This window comes from Triticum dicoccoides, chromosome 1B, assembly GCF_002162155.2.
Source record: "Triticum dicoccoides isolate Atlit2015 ecotype Zavitan chromosome 1B, WEW_v2.0, whole genome shotgun sequence".
In the NCBI taxonomy this organism is placed as follows: Eukaryota; Viridiplantae; Streptophyta; class Magnoliopsida; order Poales; family Poaceae; genus Triticum; species Triticum dicoccoides.
In genome coordinates, this window is record NC_041381.1 from 161,843,991 (window position 1) to 161,858,803 (window position 14,813).

The following is a 14,813-nucleotide window of genomic DNA, read 5'->3' on the forward strand; positions in this document are numbered from 1 at the left end:
CCGGGGGCGCCGGCCCGCGCCAGCCCCACCCGAGCGAGAGGGCCCGAGTCCCCGCCGCCGCCGGCGACGGCAACGCTTCGCCTGGCCGCACCCTTGGGCGGCGGCGAGGGAGGAGGAGGAGGAGTGGGGGAGGTCCGGCCGATGGGATCTGGGGTCCTCCCGGTCGTCCACACGGGGGGCGGCTCGGGAGGGGGAACCTAGTATATCTCTGATTTTGTCGTGGCTTTTATGCACTTTACCACATTTGTATATGTACTGGCCTTTGACCCTCAGTAAAGCTTACTTGCTCACTTATCCAACAATTGGCACGGGAGTACAACCGAACACAGTTGTTTATCACTCCCTAGTTCAGGGCTTATGTACACATGGTGATTTGGCGAAAGCGGAGGAGTTAGTTTCTGAAATGATGAATAAAGGTATTGCTCGTCCAAACAAATCGTTAGCTTCTTCCTTTTTGTATCATTACTCCATAAGTGGAAGCATTAGGCGAGTTGGTGCCAACCCTGCGTATATCCGTGTATCTATTTGCCAGCATATATCCGTGTGTGACAACCCTGCGGAGACAATCCGTTGCAGTTGTCATCCTTCTTTTTAACTTCCTTTGCCAATAACTAGTAAAAATAATTGTGGAAACTATAACTTGCATTGTTTGTTTATTGCAGCATTGATCAGGCAAGAGTGCCATCCTCATCAGTAAGCTCACTCTGGTCAGCTGGGCACGCCATTGGATTGTGTGCATCGGGCTCAAGGATTCAGCGAGAGGATGGGGTCTGCCAGGGGGGAGCGGACGTTTTGAGCATAACTCCTCATATGCTCAGCTCATTTTGACCCGTGGCCTGCCTTGACCACCGACTGACACTCGGCGAAGCTGTGGAGAAGAACAAATGGATGAGGTTCGAGCCTCACCTCCGTCAGTTTGAAGGAACGCTGCGTACCGACGAGAAGAGCTCGATTCGGTTGGTGAAGGATGGTCCTCAAACAAAGATGTTGGCGTGGTTGGCTGTCAAAGGGAAGTGCTTGGCCAAAGATAATTTGGCGATATCTAACACAACCCCCCGTGCAGCCTCTGCGGCCGGGATCAGCCAACTCGACCAGATATTCAAGCCATGTTGATATATCTATATATATCTTTTTAGCTGACCGTTTATACCGGTATCCAGCACCGGCTTATCTTTTTAGCTGGCTGTTTGTACTGGTGTCCAGCGCCAGGTTTTCCCCTTGTTTTGCCTTCTGAAACCTTGTGATTGCTCTCTCGTTCATGAATGAAATATGGCACTACCCTGTTGTTTCGTCAAAATACATCCTTTCAGTTGTGCTTAAGGTGTTCCAATCAGAGATCCAGATCCTATTATGTAAATCCTTAATGGGAGTTACAAACTGCTGTAATCTATAGGCATTGATCAAAGTTCAAAGGGATTTCTATTACAGACCATTTCGCTTTTACGCTACCCATGTAAACATTTTTCTTTCTTTCTCAACTCAGTACGCCTCTACAAGTTTTGAAGATCTCTGCAACAAAGCACAGGGTGTCTTCTGAACTTTATGCAAGTCTCTCACACTACGCATTTATTTCCATCCGCCCCTCCGCCATGCGGGTCCTCAGCGACTTGCGCCGGATCTGATCCGAAATGCGAGGACGCCGGTTTCGGAGACGGCCCACGATCTCTCCCCTCTCTCGTCGTCCTGCCCGGATCCCTCGACGGCAGATCGGGATCGGATGTTTTTGAATCATACTAAATGGTATGTGCGTTTCCAGGATGATAGAGAGGCGGGGACATGGATCAATGGCCTGATCTACTCGCACCCGTCCCGTTGGATGACGATCCGCGATGAAGAAGGAGATATTTTAGCCGGACAACATCTCAACGTTGACGAAGATCTTGCTGTTGGTAAGAGGTTTATTATTGATTCTTTCCATATCGATGTTCTTGAGTGTGTGCAGGAACCCAGGGTATGCGATGAACAAATTGAGTCTGTGGATCTCACAAGTGACGCCGAGGAGCCCAAGCCTGCGCGGCGGGTTGGGGGACGCTTTTGGATACTAGCCGATGATGAAGAAGATGATGTTGAGGATCTGCCGGAGGCGCCGGTGCAGTCACCATCTCCACCTGTTGTGGCCACATCTACTTCGGAGTCTAAACCTAAGGTGAGTTATAAGAACTCGAGTTCGTTGGATACGTCGGCTACTTCGCAGAAGTCGAAGGTGAAACCATGGAAGGGACCGTTGCCAAAGGATGGGCCGTCGGCCATCACTTTGTCAGATTATCTTCATCCCGACTGTTGGACGAGAGTGACTCGGCGCAAGAAAAAGGGTGGTTCCAGGGTGTCACAAACTTCGCCGGCGGTGGCCGTGCCATGTGACATCCGAGCAGCCAGAGTGGTGCATTTGAACGAGTTGTTGGGCTCGGTTGGACTGCCTGGCAGTTTCTGCGATCTTGGCTTGGTCAGTACTGGGCTTGAGGCCCAGGGGGCTGGCCAGGCACACGACGCATGGGAGGCTTGCGTGCATGAGGGGGCCTTGGATCGATCGCCCCCGCATGCACGTACCCCCTCTCTCCTTCCGCTTATCCCTGCTAGGGTACGGCGCTGTGGACGTGTGGGTTTTCCATCTGCCTCCTTGTGTCGTTCCTCGCGAGGGATAGCCGGAGTCAACCGGCGCCTGCTCCTTGTTTCCCAACGCCTGGCCATGCCGCCCAAGCCGCCGCCGCCGCGGATGCCTCCTGTGGCGAGAAGCCAGTCCGGGGCCGCGGGCGGTTCGGCCTCTTCGGCGGCGGGCGCTGCAGCGCCGGGTTCTGCGCGGGCGGCACCTCCGCCCCGGGCGGTTCCGGCGCCGCTTCGTGCTGCTCCTCCACCGCCTCGGGCGGCGCCTCCACCACCCGCTCGGGCCCCGCCCCCGCCGCCACAGCAGCCTAGGGCTGACCCGCCGCCTCCGACTAGGGCTGAGCCGAGGCCGTGGCCGAGGCAAATGGCGGTCGGCCGCAGTGGCCCTGGACTAGGCTCGCTCGGCCGTGGGGTTGGGGCGTCGCCGGGAGATGACCGGAATCCCCCGCGTGGCCGGTGGGGTGATGACGGTTACGACGCCTACGGTGCTGGTTTGCATCGGGGATCTTCGTCCTCCGGCGGTGGCCGTGGTTATGCTTGGACGGACGACGACAATGCCAACCGGGGCTTTCAGGGTCCCCCGGTAACTTCGTGGAGGGGGCGGTTGCTCCTAATAACCGTCCCTTCCGGGGCCGATTCCGCGGAAGTCGGGGTGGGCACAGACGTAACTACCCGCCTAGGCTTCCGAAGGCTCCGGCTGAGACTGAGGTGGTGGCAGACGAAGGGTCGGTTCTACCGCAGGTGGCGGTGGAAACGGTTCAGGCACTGGCCGAAGTCACATTGCCGGAAACCATGCAGACTGGTGATTCTGCTTCTGAGCATGGTACTGAAAGATCTGAGGCTGACAAGTTGTCCAAGTGGGCGGCTAAGAAGAAGAAGCTTACTTGTTTTCGATGTGGTGACACGGGACACTTTATGGCTGAGTGCACTGCGGAATTATGTGACCTGTGCCAGAAACCGAAGCATGCTGCTGCTGACTGCCCTCTTATGCTTGGGCCTAAGCCGACTGTTCAGATATACGGGGTCTGCTGCTCGGAGTTGATGTTCTTCGAGTCTCCCAGTGTGGCACCTCTGGCACCAGCGGTAGAGACTTCTTTTCCAGGGGTGGTGAAGATAGTCCATGGACCGTTGACCGAGGCGCAAATCATTCAGCAGCTGCGGGAACTCGCTCCGGGTAACTTTCAATGGTCGTTACTCAAGCTTAATGATACGTCTTACAAAGTTGATTTTCCGTCTAAAGAGGATCAGGTGCGAATCCTCAAGTTTGGTATGAGCAGGGTCACAGGCACTAGTTTTGTGTTGCAGTTTGATGCGTGGAAGAAGAAGGAGCCACAGGGCATGCCTCTGAGGCAGATTTGGGTTCATTTTTCCGGGGCGCCATCTGATCCCTTGGATAGCTTGTTGGTGACGTGGAGTTTGGGGTCTTTGATCGGCAAGACTGAACAGGTGGATATGCCATTTACTAGGGCCAACGAAGTGGCGCGTTTACTTGTCAGTGTGGCTAATATTGAGTTCTTGCCGAATGTGGTGCCTTGGACATACGATGGTGTTATGTATCAGTTGGACGTTCTGTATGAGGATCCTAATTTGTTCGACGAGTTTGAGGATGACAACCCTATGGACACGACCGAGGGAGGAGGTGCCCCGGGAAACCAGGACGATTCGGCTATGGGTGATGATAACGGGGCCAAGGGTCCGGTAGGTCCGTCTGAGTCTACTAATATTGCTCCTGCTAGTTCTTCTGGGGTTGCTCCGACGTCCACGTTGCAGCTTGGGTCCTTGGGACCTTTCTCTGCTCCGCCTCGCCTTCGGGGTGTTGATCCGGGTTCCGTGGATCCCATGGCTCCTCTTTGTGCGCCTACGGTTGAGGTGGGAGGTCCCGAGGGGCAGGCGGCCCTTCCCACATCTCCTACTTCAATGTTGCCTACGGTGGATGGTGCAGCGCTTGCGGCCGTGGCTAGAGGTGACAGGCAGGAGGCCCGGTCTCCCGTGATACAGTCACCGCCGGCGCCCCCCGAGGACTCGGCGATCTTCTCCACATCGCCTCCCACGGGAGGAGGGGTGGCCTCGCAGGTGGCCGCCAGCCCTCTTTGCCCCGATGCGGTGGGCGGGTCAGGTGGTGCGCCCATCTCCCCGGCTCCCTCTCCGGAGCGCCGTGCGCAGGTCTCCCCCGCTCCTGCTGTCGGCGGTTCGCCCGTGGTCAGGACGCGGGTGTCGTCGCCATGTTGTTCTCCTGCCCCGGTGGCTAAGGCCCGGGGTGTCGCTACTGGGGGATGGGCAGGAGGCCTTTCCCCTAGTAGAGCTTCACGCGAGGAGGTCACCGCCTTTGGCGGTATCCCGGACCCAGTCTCCCAGGGGAGGCGGGTCAGCGGGAGGCTGCAGGAGCAGCCGGACGTTGATGACATGCAGCTGAGGGCTGCGTTGAGAGCTGCCAAGCTGCGCGACATCGAATCCTCCACTGGTATGTCGGTTGATCAGTCCAATTCCATTTTGCATTTTACTGATGCTGAAATTATTCATAATGCAAATCAAATAGGAGTTTTACTTGGTAACAATGAGTTTGAGGTCTCTAGGTCGGTTAATGACATTCTTGATTTGGAAGCTGATCGTGCGGTAGATATGATCCGTCACATTGCTGCTGTTAAACCTATGAACGACTCGAAGATAGAGGCGCTGGGGGTTAGGGTTCTTGATGGCTTGTGTGCCGATCTTGACCCTGCACTACCCGAGACGGAGGAGGATACCATTCCTGAGGTGTCCCTCTATGTAGATGAGCCCGAGGCGATAGAAGCAGAGAATGCCTATGCTGACCAGGTTGATGGTCACCATAAGCCAAACCGGACGTGGAAACAGAAGGTTTATCCAGTCTCAGCTGCACGTAGGAGTGCTAGGATCCGCACTGCAAAAAAAATTATGATGAATTATGAGAGGCATTTTCTGGAATAGCAGAGGTCTTAGAGACTTGGCTAAAAGAAGATTTCTGGCGGAGGCTTCTCTTGAACATCGTTTAGACTTTATTGCTTTATCTGAGACTGGAAGAAGTAACTTCACTTCACAATTTCTTGCCACGTTGTCCGGGGGGGTAGATTTTGATTGGCATTGCCTCCCACCTCGAGGAAGATCCGGTGGGGTTTTACTTGGGGTTAAGTGCGAAACGTTGGAAGTCCGGAGTGTAGTTTTGGGGGATTTTGCCGTCAAGTTCCGAGTTCGAACTAAGGCCGATGGGTTTGATTGGGCTTTAGTGGCGGTGTACGGAGCTGCGCAACCAGAGCTCAAGCCAGACTTTTTGGCGGATCTGGTTCGTATTTGTGGTAACGAACAGCTACCCCTCTTAGTGGGGGGGGGGGGTTTCAACATTATTCGTAGGAAGGAGGAGAAGAAGAATGACAATTTTAATGGCCGATGGTCGTTCATGTTCAACACTATTATCGAAAGTTTGGACCTCAGAGAGATGGAGCTTCGGGTAGGCAATTCACTTGGGCTAATTCATTACCGGTCCCGACGTTTGAGAAACTTGACCGTGTCTTAGCGAGTGTCGAGTGGGAACAGAAGTTTCCTCTGGTAACCGTGCAGGCATTGACAAGGGGTGTCTCTGACCATACACCGTTACTAGTTGATTCAGGGGTTCAAACGTTTGTGGGCAACAAGAACATTTTCTCGTTTGAACTTGCCTGGTTTGAAAGAGAAGGTTTCCTTGAGTTGTTAGCTCGGGAGTGGGCTAATGACTCAGGAGGAAGGATGCCTATCGAGCGATGGCAATGTAAGATTCGTCATCTCCGAAGGTTCCTTCAAGGATGGGCTAAGCACACGCATGGTATTTATAAGGCGGAGAAGGAGAGACTTCTTCTACTTATTCAAAACCTTGAAGTTAAAGCTGAAACTTCTATCTTGGATTCCAGTGAGTTGGAAACAAAGATAGAGGCGGAGATGTGACTTAAACAGCTTCTTCGCGAGGAGGAATTGAAGTGGGCGTTGCGAGCTAAGGTTCGCAAGATAGTACAAGGAGAGGACAATACTCAATTCTTTCATATGATCGCTAATGGGAAGCATCGTAAAAAGAGAATTTTTCAGTTAGAACAAGATGAAGGGACGATAGTTGGTCAAGACAATCTGAAAGTCTATATTACCAATTATTATGAACAGTTGTTTGGTCCCCCGGAAGAGAATTTTGTGTCCTTAGATGAGTCTAGGGTTGAGGATGTTCCTCAACTTGAGACTGCCGAGAATGGGCTCCTGATTGCTCCTTTCTCTGAGAAAGAGGCGTTTGATGCCATTGCACAGATGGAGAATAATAAGGCTCCAGGACCGGATGGGTTTCCGGCGGAGTTCTACAAAAAGTGCTGGCATTTTATTAAGGGTGATTTGATGCCCATGTTCTAGGAGTTTTTTGAGGGACAGCTTCAGTTGTTTAAGCTGAATTTTGGAACGATAACTCCTCTTCCTAAGAAGACAGAAGCGGTTCGCATTGAGCAGTTCAGACCTATATGTCTGCTTAATGTGAGTTTCAAGATCTTCACCAAGGTCGGGACGAACAGACTTACGCAGATTGCGCACTCTGTGGTTCATCCGTCCCAGACTGCTTTCATGCCTGATCGAAACATCCTTGAAGGGGTTGTTGTCTTGCATGAAGTGCTCCATGAAATCCACTCAAAAAAACTTGATGGCGTAGTTTTTAAAGTGGATTTTGAAAAAGCATATGATAAAGTTAAATGGCCTTTCCTTCAACAAGCTTTGCGTATGAAAGGTTTTGATCCGGCCTGGAGAAACCAGATTGATTCCTTTACGCAAAAAGGGAGTGTAGGGATTAAAGTGAATGACGACATAGGTCACTATTTCCAAACACACAAGGGGCTAAGGCAAGGGGACCCGATGTCACCGATCCTGTTTAATATAGTGGCTGATATGCTCACTATCTTAATAGGTCGGGCAAAGGATGCAGGGCAGGTAGGTGGCCTGGTCCCACATCTAGTTGACGGAGGGATTTCCATTCTTCAGTATGCTGATGATACAATCATCTTTATGGAGCACGACTTGGCGAAAGCAAGAAACATGAAACTGCTGTTATGCTTATTTGAACAACTTTCTGGCCTCAAAATTAACTTTCACAAGAGCGAATTGTTTTGCTTTGGAAGAGCAAAGGAGGACCAGGACACGTATAAACAATTGTTCGGATGTGAATTGGGTTCCTTACCGTTTACGTACTTAGGTATACCCATTCATCATCGTAAGCTGACTAACAGTGAGTGGAAATGCATCGAGGATCGCTTTGAAAAGAAACTGAGCTGTTGGAAAGGAAAGCTCATGTCATACGGAGGACGATTGATTCTGATTAATTCGGTCCTTACCAGTATGCCTATGTTTCTCTTATCCTTTTTCCAGGTTCCGGTGGGAGTCAGGAAAAGGTTAGATTTCTACCGATCTCGGTTCTTTTGGCAGATTGACGACCTCAAACGAAAGTACAGGCTTGCTAAGTGGGATATAATATGTAGGCCGAAGGACCAAGGGGGTCTAGGCATTGAAAATTTGGAAGTTAAAATCATATGTCTCCTTAGCAAATGGCTTTTTAAACTTTCGTCCGAGACGGAAGCTATTTGGGCTCAGATTTTGCGTAATAAGTATCTTTATGCTAAAACCTTGGCCCAGGTAAATGTGAGGCCTTCTGACTCACCTTTTTGGAAGGGTTTGATGAGAGTCAAACAGCTTTTTTTCAACTAGTCAAAATTTATTGTCGGGAATGGAGCCACTACGAGATTTTGGGAGGATACGTGGCTTGGGGAGACTCCCCTTGCACTTCAATATCCTACTTTGTACAACATTGTGCGACGTAGAGAAGCTTACGTTGCATCTGTTCTACAATCCACTCCCCTCAATATTAGTTTTAGGAGGACGCTAGTCGGAAATCGTTGGGAGGCTTGGCTCCACCTTGTTAGACGTTTAATGGAGGTTCGGCTGACCCAGCAACCAGATCAGCTGCATTGGAAACTTACTAAGAACGGTGCGTTCTCGGTTAAGTCTATGTATCTGGATGTCATTAACTCTAGCGTTGTCCCTTCCTCGATTCATGTTTGGAGAGTAAAGGTTCCCTTACGCATCAAAGTGTTTATGTGGTTTGTGCATAAACAAGTCATTTTGACTAAGGATAACCTGGCAAAACGCAACTGAATGGGCTCATCTAGGTGTAGCTTTTGCGATAATAACGAGAACATCAAACACCTCTTCCTCGATTGTCCGTTGGCTAAGATTCTGTGGCGGTCGATTCATATTGCGTTTAATATTAATCAGCCCACCTCTATCAACATGTTATTTGGACCATGCCTTGATGGGGTTGATTCCGATACTGCAAGACACATTCGTGTTGGCGTTTGTGCTTTACTTTGGGCAGTATGGAACTGCAGAAATGATTTAGTTTTTAACAGATCAACAAACATTCACTTTTTGCAGGTTATCTTCAGGGCCACGGCATTCATCCGTATGTGGTCGCTACTCACTTCGACGGAGGCCAGGGAGCGTTTGGTTACTGCGTCTACCCGATGGGAGATGGTAGCGCGGGTTATTTTCAACCGGTTTGGATGGCGGTCATGTAATAGGATAGGCATGTAGTGCTCCTATTGTGTTTGTCAGCCGGTTGTGGCTTAGGATTTCAGCTCTTTCGAGCTTTTACTTTTTTTCGCACCAACATACTTGGAGACTTTGTTACTGAATTTTATTTTTAATAATATGAGCCGTATGCATCTTTCTGATGCAGAGGCTGGGGTAAACCCCCTTTTTGAAAGAAAAAAAACGTGAAATTTCTGCTAAAGGGCGAACCTGATGTTTTCATGTGCTTGCCAGTTTCCTGGTCTTTGATGCTTATGCTAACCTCTGCCAGGATCCCCGAATCCTTATGGAGTGTGTCCTTCATGCTCAGATGCAGGGAGATGTAGTTCCCATTCGAATCGGAACCAGATGGATAGATGGTGATGAACCTGAAAATTGGGGAACATCACACGGTGTAATCCATCACTGATATGAAGAGGTCGAACTCCAACGGTCTTTATTTTTTGTTTCCTTTAAAAGAAGTATGATGGCCTTCCTCTTCAAATGAAATTAAGACAATTCTGTATATAAACCGAATAATTAAGAATTAATGTTATTGGTCAAGTTACCATTTGTGTCCACAGAGCTGAAACTCTGGAGAGGTGCTCGGGTTCTTCAACACAAAGAAATCATCAATGTTCCAGGTGTAGGCTTGTGGGCCATTGCTGATGTTGCTAGTCTTCTGAACAAACAGCGTCTCCAAAACATGTTTACCTTTAACAGCGACAACTTTGATGAACTGGACACCGAAAACACAGCTGTCATTGACGAGGAATCCAGAGGGCTGCTCCTTAAGCGTCGCGAGGGGGATCATGCATGAGGTCCCAGAGAATCTGCTTGTAGCCTGAAAATTGTGGCTCACTACAAACAAAATATTGAAATGTAAGGCAATGAACAAAGAAATGATGCCTTTAACTCTCCCCCTCTCTTTGTTTCATAACTATTGTACTCCTCTTGAGAAACAGGTTATAATCTACACTATCAATCTAGTAACCAACTAGTTGTGAACCTTAAAGGACTACTCCATGGAGCTAACGTACCTTGATGCTCTTCATGGTGCTTCCCATGTAACTGGTCATATATCAGGAACTTGAAAGTTGTCTCCGCGACCGTATGGGATTTCTCAGATACTTTAGTCAGGACAAGATTAAGAGTAACATATTCATTCTGGTCGCCACTCTTTCTGTCCCTTGGGTTCAGCTTCAGGTACCTGCAAAACAAGTCAAGATAAAGTAAGAATGAATTTTGTTCCTGACATGGATGCATCAAGCTATCCACTCTGTTGGAATAGCAGAAAAAAATACTAGTAATTGTACCAGTTAAGCCCCTTGATCACAAACACACTGGAGTTGGTCCATCCTTCATCCTTATCTAGAAGCGCGGAGAAACCATCGATCCTCCATTTGAAGGTTGTCCCCGACCCATTGGAACCCTGGCCTACAAAACAACGATTTTTTGCATCGGTAACAGCATCAAAGACCACAATATATAACAGCATCATGCTTGATCCATGCAGTTTTGTCAATTAGTGTGAAGTATTCCCTCCGTAAAGAAATATAAGAGCGTTTAGATCACTATTTTAGTGATCTAAACGCTCTTATATTTGTTTACAGAGGAAGTACTATTTACTCTTCTCACTCTCTACAGATGCACTAATTTCGTTTGACAAAACAAATGCACTAATTTCGTTTACTGAAAGACAAACTATGAACACCTGTTTTTTTTCTTCTTTTGCATGGCATAATACATTTCGTTTGTCTTTCAGTAAAATAGTTCAACTCTTTTCTGATTTTTTGTGAAACAGTCTGAACCCTGTCTATAAGATGAACCATCTAGACTAATTCAATTAAGCAGCAAAAAAAATGCTCAAAATAAACCCTTACAGCCCCAGTAACAACAATGCTCAAACGAATTATTATGACAAGTTGCCCAGTAAGAAGCAAAAGGAAGATAGTTCAAAAGAAACCCTTACTGCAGGCGCCAGTAACACAGGAGTTGCCCATAGCTCTTGCACTTGGTCTCTCCAGGAATCCTCTGCAATCGAAATCAATCACCGTGTCATAAATCAACAAATATATGCTCCGCTAAGAACATACAGAGTTGTGGTACATGAGAAACAAATGAACATGATAATCTCAAAAGGCACTGCAGATCTCAACCAAATATCTACCGCCAAAACGGGAAATGAAGATCAAGAGGTCCACAAACGTAAAACATTGTAATCAAGAAAATAGCACGTAGCCAAGAACTTGCTTCAGAAAACCACAACCCATGAGCAAGTAAATAATAATAATAAGCCTACCAAAAGAAGACGGCAGGTTCGTCCCTTCACTTTTCTTCTCCCCACCTCACAGTACAAAATTAGATCTGTGCAGATCAGAGGCAAAAGATCAAGATGACCTTCTAAGGCAGCGAAGGTCTCAACCAAAATAATTGTTAGTGAACGATGAAGGCTGAAAAAGAAGATCAGGATAGAGCTCCACACATGAAGCGGGCTGAAAAGAACGCCTCAATCTTGATCTGTAAAAGAAACTTATAAAGAAACGAAGGAGCTTGCATTGGAAAACCCCAAAATGTCCAGCACTGATGAACGATTGCAAGTTTCCCCCCTTTTATTTTCATCTCCCAGCTCACAGTAGCCACAATCACAGCAGAATCACTCTTAATTCGTCGAAGAGAGGAAATGGGTGGGTGGGGTAAAGGGGCGGGGGGCGGAGCGTACCTCGCAGACGCGGTGCCTTCCTCCTCGACTCCTCGCAGACGCGGTTGTGAGCCCTGAGCCCTGAGCAGCACAGCAAGGAGGGTTTTATGGAGGTGGATGGGGGATGGGGCTCGACCGCTTGCCCTGCTCAATGGGTTTGATTGGGCGGAGCCCGTCGGGGAGAGGCTACTTTAGTGCACATGGTTTTTTTTAACACCGTACTGATGCAAGCGATTGTATATACATATATACACGTGCGTACACTCACCACACTCACCAATAACATATATGCATCCCCTACATCTCTCGCCTGAACTATGCTGTTATATCCCTGATCCCTAAGGTAAAGGGTGCTGATGTCATTTCCCAATTCCGGCCTATAGCGTTGATTAACAACTTTGCCAAGTTCCTTTCCAAAGGCTTTGCGAACCGGTTGTCTCCGATAGCTCACAGAGTTATTAGTCCCTTCCAGTCTGCTTTTATCAAAGGGCGTTTTATTTTAGATGGTATTCTCTCCCTTCATGAGATTCTTCATGACCTTCATGTGCGGAAATCCAAAGCCATTATCCTCAAGCTAGACTTCGAAAAAGCGTATGACTCGGTTAGCTGGCCTTTTCTCAGGCAGATTCTTCTTGCCAAAGGGTTCGACGGTGCTTATGTTCACCGTATCATGCAGTTGGTCTCGGGTGGCCACACTGCAGTTGCCGTAAATGGTGCTATTAGCAACTTCTTTGCGAATGGGAGGGGCCTCCGCCAAGGGGATCCGGCCTCCCCTGTTCTTTTCAACTTTGTGGCTGACGCCTTCTCCTGTATGCTCTCCAAAGCGGCTCGATGTGGTCATATTATCCCTGTGGTTTCTCACCTACTTCCGGAAGGGGTCTCTCATCTACAATATGCGGATGATACAATCATCCTGGTAGAGTTGGACAATGCCTGTATTGCCAATCTGAAATTTATTCTGTTGTGTTTCGAAGCTGTTTCTGGTCTTAAGATCAATTTCGCCAAGAGTGAGGTTATGGTGACGGGGGTTGACCGGGCGGAGGCCTTGCGGGTGGCCAGGCTCCTCAACTGCTCCTTAGGTTCCTTTCCTTTCAAATATTTAGGTCTGCCTATCTCTCCTGGTCTGCTTCATGCGAAAGACTTCGCTCCGGTGGTTGCTAAAGTGGGGAATAGGGTGCTTCCTTGGAGGGGTAGGTATAATACCAATGCTGGCAAAGTGGCTCTAATCAACTCTTGCTTATCCTCTCTCCCGATGTTCCTTATGGGTTTTTATCGTCTCACGGATGGAGTGCATGCTGGCTTCGACAAACATAGGGGTGGCTTTTATTGGAATTCTGCTGATAACAAAAGAAAGTATAGGTTGGTCAAGTGGCAGTTGATGTGCAAGCCTAAAAATCTTGGGGGGTTAGGCATTATTAATACTCGGGTGATGAATATTTGTCTGCTCGTTAAGTGGTGGTGGAAAATTATGACGGTTGGGGCCGATGTGCTGTGGTCTTCGATTCTTAAGGCTAAATATTATCCTAACTCCAACCCTATGTTTGCCCCCGCGCGGCGCGGTTCGCAGTTTTGGAAAGTCCTTGTTAAAGTTCGGCCGATTTTTCTGGAGCACGTTAAGTTTTGTGTGGGTAATGGGTCCGCTGTTCGTTTTTGGTTAGATTGATGGTCTGGGGATGCTCCCCTGGCTGTTAGCTTTCCGGTTCTGTTCTCTTATTGCCCCAATCCGCAAATCTCCATCGCGGAGGTGGCTGCTAATAATTGGGACTTGGCTTTTCGTCGGGCCCTGTCTCCTGAAGAGTTGGAAGAGTGGCAAAGTCTTTCTGCCCTCTTCCCTGTGCTCTCGGAGGAGGCCGACTCGGTGGTTTGGCCGTTTACGGCCTCTGGTATATTCTCGGTCAAATCGCTGTACTCTAGACTGATCGGTGGTACTACTTCGGCTAGATTCTCTTGTGTTTGGAAATCTAAGGTCCCTCCTAAGATTAAGATTTTCCTCTGGCAAGCCTTCCGTGGTCGCCTCCCTTCTGCTGATCAGATCAAAAAACGCAACGGGCCGGGCTCGGAATTCTGTAACTTGTGTGGGGCTTTGGAAAACTCTAATCACATCTTTTTCAACTGTGTTCTCGCCAAATTAGTTTGGGCTTGCGTCAGATCCTGGCTTCGGGTCTCCTGGAATCCCTCCTCTTTCTCAGATATTAGAACCGTAGCCAAATCTCTGGTAGGGGTCACCAGGAGGGTATTCTGGGTTGGCTTGGGAGCCTTATGTTGGGCACTATGGACCATTAGAAACAAATTTACTATTGAGCTTACCTTCCCATCTAAGCCTGCTGATGTTCTTTTCAAATCATGTATATTCTTGCAGCAGTGGAGATCATTGACTAAGGAGCCAGATCGGGACGCCCTGGACCTGCTCATCGCCAAAATTCGGGCTTCAGCCTCTCAGATCTCCGGGACGAATCATGGTGTATAATTTTGGTGCTGTAGTTTGCGGGATTAGGTCTTCTTCTCTTCCCGGCCTGCGTGCCGTGTTTGGCAGCTGCCTATATCGCTACTACTTTGGGTCTATTTACCTTTCTCTGTGGCTCTGTGTTCGTGTGAGCATTGGGTATTCGTGACGCTGCCGTGTGGCTTTATCTATAAAGTCGGGCCTTGGCCTTTTCTCTAAAAAAAACGTCCACGGACATGCCCGAACGCTCCCGTTGACAGTAACCGGGCGGACCTTAAATTTTACCATTTACAACCACATTACCTTATTTTCAAAACATCTGCTACATGCATGTAGGGCCATGCACGACGATCATCCCGTCCGATTTGGGCCGACTAGGCTGTCGAAACACACTAAAAATTGCTTACTGTAGTAGGGGTATCAACGTACATGAATGAGACGAACTTTGCACTTGATGAACAATCACCAGCTAATGAAATGCGGTCTACTGTC

At 48.8% G+C, this 14,813-nt stretch overlaps 1 protein-coding gene across 4 annotated transcripts in view; it reads right to left on the bottom strand.

The window, feature by feature from the left end:
* Nucleotides 1–12,024, bottom strand: part of LOC119325561 (probable inactive serine/threonine-protein kinase fnkC) — a 27,715-nt gene extending 15,691 nt beyond the window's left edge. For 3 of the 4 annotated variants that reach the window (XM_037599314.1, XM_037599306.1, XM_037599301.1), the window contains exons 1-7: nucleotides 11,900–12,023; nucleotides 11,480–11,544; nucleotides 11,150–11,211; nucleotides 10,494–10,614; nucleotides 10,218–10,387; nucleotides 9,747–10,038; nucleotides 9,461–9,566 (exon numbers count right to left, since the gene is read on the bottom strand). In XM_037599314.1, the coding sequence (XP_037455211.1) occupies nucleotides 9,461–9,566; nucleotides 9,747–10,038; nucleotides 10,218–10,387; nucleotides 10,494–10,614; nucleotides 11,150–11,180 (720 nt within the window). In that variant the 5' untranslated portion in view covers nucleotides 11,181–11,211; nucleotides 11,480–11,544; nucleotides 11,900–12,023. Of the gene's footprint in view, nucleotides 1–9,408; nucleotides 9,567–9,746; nucleotides 10,039–10,217; nucleotides 10,388–10,493; nucleotides 10,615–11,149; nucleotides 11,212–11,479; nucleotides 11,545–11,899 lie in introns of all 4 variants that reach the window. The other variant, XM_037599295.1, reaches the window with a different exon arrangement.
* Nucleotides 12,025–14,813: the final 2,789 nt, after the last annotated feature.